We start from the raw sequence: 4,072 nt of genomic DNA, 5'->3' as shown, positions 1-4,072 counted from the left end.
AACTTAAACATGTCAATATAGCTAATTCCATATTAAAGCACATAAATTCAAAACCATATATATTTTAAATTTTTTTCAAAAAAATAAATAAAAAAATAAGATATTTTAAATAATTAATTAACTTATTTAGGTCCTAATCTTATTATTTTAGAAAATTTTTAAAATTTTAACTTTCTTTATATATATTTTTTATAATTTTTTTAAAAAAAATTCTAAATTTTAAAAAAAACATATATTTTGGAATTTTTATAAATATTTTGATTTTTTAAAAAATTATTTTCAATTATTTTGAAATTTTTGTTGAGAGAGACCAAGTTGCTAATTTTCAAAATTAGCAAGGACCAAAAGGGTATTTACACCAATCTGTTATTCGAATTATTTGAATTATTCAAGTTCACTTGAATAATTCGAATAACTCGATTCGGTTAACTCAGAATTCAAATTCTTTTTCGACTTTTTCAAATCGAATTGAGTTTTGCTCACCACTAATTAAAAATGACCAAATTTGAATACTGAGACTAAATCTACTACTTACACATATATATAGGGGCTATTAACAGAATTTGACATTTTTTGCATTAAAGATTTTTGCGGTTTTCATGGTTTGCACCCAACAATTAGACTCCACCGTATTCCGTACCGTGGCCCGGACTCTTAGGACTTTTTGCTGTGTACTTTTCTACGTACACATTAAATTCAACCATCCCCTTCATTTTATAAATAGCCCCCGCCCCCCCTCCCATTTCCCTCACCAAATTGCCTTCAATCCCCCCCAAAAAACTATAATTTGATCTTTCAATTTCATAAGTTTGGACGTTCTTCGTACACGAGAGAAAGAGCAGCAGCTGTAGTAAGGAAGTACTAGTAGTTGATCAAGGAAAAGATAAAAAAAAAAAAGGTATATGTGATGGAGAATCATAATCTTTCCCCACCCCATGTGGATGCATCTCGACCCTCCCTCGGATTCCCCCTTGGCACCGCTCTCCTCTTGATCATCGTCTTCAGCTTGAGTGGCATCTTCTCTTGTTGCTACCACTGGGACAAGCTCAGATCACTCCGAGGATCTTTCGCTCATCCCCATGTTGATATCGAAGCCTCCCCCTCCGAATCCAACCCCCACTCGCCGGTACACTTTTCTCCCCCATCCTCCTCACAATCCACATGAATAACCTTAGCTTAATCATATATACAATTAATGTTCTTATGATGGTTTTTTCTTGTATTGACAGGTTTTAAAGAAAAACCAAAGTCAGAGCTTCTCTGTGTTAATGCCAGGAGATGAGATCCCAAAGTTCATAGCATTGCCATGTCCATGTGAACCTCCAAGGGTAGATAAGGTTGAAGTGAAAGTGGAAAAGCCGCCCAAGCTGCCGCGTTTCCCAGTGCCATTATATTAGCAAATTCACAATTTGTTGTACATATTGGGATACTACATTTAATTTTTTCTTGACTCCAGGGAAGGGCACAGGTGGAATTAGTTTAGAGTTCACCATTACAGTTTCTTGCCGATGGGTTTTATGTTTGAGAGGTTCAAGACCAAAGGGGTAATGGACCTGCAAATCACAGAGCATGGTCAAAACAACATTGAAGTTGGATTAAGGATGAAGCCAAGCCATAGTATCGTTTAGAATATGATGTTAGGATTTTGTTCCTTTTTCATATTTTTATACTTGAAAAATCATCTTCACCTCACCATACTCATGATTTTCAGTTCTTCATAACCCGGTTTTCTTGTCTTTGAGTTTGATTTTCAACCCTCTGATTTCAATGGTTTAATGAACTTGTTATCCATTTCTCTCATCACCCCCAAAGATATAAAAGATCATGCCAATATATATATATAAAAGAGAGAAAAAAATTCAATGTCCTGGTTAAATTTGTCTTGCTATTTACAGATTCAAATCGATCTGTTCAACTTTCAATATTATTTTCACTATATAAGACTCAAATCAAAATGCATCTTTCATTCAGTATACAGACCCTAGGTGTCCAATATAAAGCAATTTTTAATTAATAACTGTTCCAGTGTGTGGATGTATATATTTCTATTTTTCATATATTTTAGTCCAATAAAAATGATATTATGTTGTAGATAAAAAAGATGCGATTCGATCTTAAACAATTATCCGAAAATTAAAGCTGGGTTTAAATTGTTATCAAGGAAGAAGGGATGTAGGTAATTTCTTTACTGTTTCGAAATGCCCAAAAATGAAGCATTTGGGGCATAGAATTAGTGATTGAGGTGAAGCCTCCTTGTCTTTGTCTATATATTTTAACCAAAGCTAGAATTTCCAATGAAACCGAGACAATCCTGTCTCTTTGTTTTTTTTTTTTTTTTTTTTTGGGGGGGGGGGGGGAGGGGGGAGGAGGGAATAAAAGTCTCTCACCCTTATCTATGAGCAATCAATGCTTGTCCCTCTCAAATATTAGGTCAGGTCTTAAAACTCCATATTTTATTGGTTTCTCTAAATTATTGTTACTTCCTATATTATCCTTTTAATACACAATCTCTTTGGCACGTCCAGCATCAAAATGTATTTATATGATATGAAAAAAAAGAAATGATGTGTCCTTTTTAATTGGATAAAATCATGAATAATTTGATAGGAATAATTTATGAAATGTTTTTTTATTTTATACGAAATTAATTATTGAAAAATTTATAAAAAAATTTACATAAGAAATAATTATGATACAAAATAACACAAACGGGTTATTGAATAACATATTTCAGCTTAACATGATTATATCAAAATATGACACAGAAAAAAAAACACAACATAAATAAATAAAATCTTGCATAAAACAAATAACTAGTTATCAAAATTATATATGTATTTAATGTTTGGGTAAATTATATAAATCATCACCCAACTTTCATAAATTCTTATTTTAAGTATCCAAATTTTATTTTAATCACTATGATATTTCTGTTAACATAAGTCCAAGCTGACAATTTTATAATTAATAAATCATTTATAAAATTTTCACATAATATTTTAAATTCCATGCCATTAAGGGTTTAAAAAAAAAACAAACTCTCAAAATTCTTTACCCCTACCATCTCAACCACCACTCTCAAACCCACTGTCAATACCCCATCAACCACCATACCCAAAGCCTAACCAATCCAAATCCCTTTTACTTGGTAAAAATAAAACAAGCTCCAAATCAAAACTTCAAAAACAAAAAATAATTAAGTCAGAAAAGAGAAAAGAAAGAAGTAAAAAAAAAAATCAAAGGAGAATAATTATAAAGAGGAAAAAATAAAATAAAACCAAGACTCATCTAATAGAATCAGAGTCTCCAGTGGTCTCCTTCCAATTCCGGACGGTGGATTTAACGCTTAGACTGAGAAGAACAACATACCTTGGAACTGAGGCAATCAGATGGCCGGAGAAGGAGATCGGAAGACATTAACTCCTAGTTTCAAGGCTTTGAAGAGTTTGTGGCAAAACTAATATGAGATTTGAGACGAGAAGGAAGAGGAGAGTTTTGGCGTGCCTAGTTGTCCGACGAAACCACCGGAGCAGGTGGCGGTGACAGCAGCAAGTTGAAACGTCATTTTTGTTTGAAGTGAAGCAGGTGAAATTTCCATGTAATAAAAATTTAATATTGTGGAAATTTTAAAAATTATTTATCAATTATAAAAATGCCAGCTTGGACTTTTGTTAACTGAAATATCATAGAGTGAAAACAGATAGTAAAAAATGATAGAAGAAAATTTGGATACCTAAAATGAAAATTTATGAAAGTTAAGTGATAATTTGTAAAATTTACCCTTAATATTTTGAATTCGATTTTATTATAAAAATAAACACAATATAAATAAGCAAAATAATTGAGGAAAAAATCTGTGTATTGGTCTTGATAATTAAGAACAACAACAAAAATCATGCCACTATGTATTTTCAAATGAACGCTACTATAATTATTTGTATATGGGATAAATTTATAATTTTCATAATCAACCAAATTGATTATCATCAAGTAGAAATAGAAAAAGAAAATAGGTACGAAAAATGTGACAAATAATATATAGGTCTTTGTAAATTTTCATTTTCAAATTTGG

At 31.3% G+C, this 4,072-nt stretch overlaps 1 protein-coding gene across 1 annotated transcript; it reads left to right on the top strand.

The window, feature by feature from the left end:
- The first annotated feature begins 725 nt into the window (after positions 1–725).
- On the top strand, positions 726–1,776 carry LOC107898753 (uncharacterized protein At5g65660). Its single transcript, XM_016824281.2, has 2 exons — positions 726–1,126; positions 1,230–1,776. Exons 1-2 carry the CDS (start codon positions 908–910, stop codon positions 1,395–1,397), a joined length of 387 nt encoding a protein of 128 aa, XP_016679770.2. The 5' UTR covers positions 726–907; the 3' UTR covers positions 1,398–1,776.
- The last annotated feature ends 2,296 nt before the right edge of the window (positions 1,777–4,072 follow it).

The sequence above is a fragment of the Gossypium hirsutum genome, chromosome A11 (genome assembly GCF_007990345.1).
Source record: "Gossypium hirsutum isolate 1008001.06 chromosome A11, Gossypium_hirsutum_v2.1, whole genome shotgun sequence".
Taxonomy (NCBI): domain Eukaryota; kingdom Viridiplantae; phylum Streptophyta; class Magnoliopsida; order Malvales; family Malvaceae; genus Gossypium; species Gossypium hirsutum.
This window is presented reverse-complemented; position numbering and strand designations above follow the sequence as displayed.

Excerpts from the sequence above, each read along its gene's own strand:
- LOC107898753 (XM_016824281.2), top strand. The coding sequence starts at position 908 with ATGGAGAATCATAATCTTTCCCCACCCCATGTGGATGCATCTCGACCC. Across the intron at positions 1,127-1,229 it reads AATCCAACCCCCACTCGCCG|GTTTTAAAGAAAAACCAAAG; the intron begins GTACACTTTTCT and ends TTGTATTGACAG.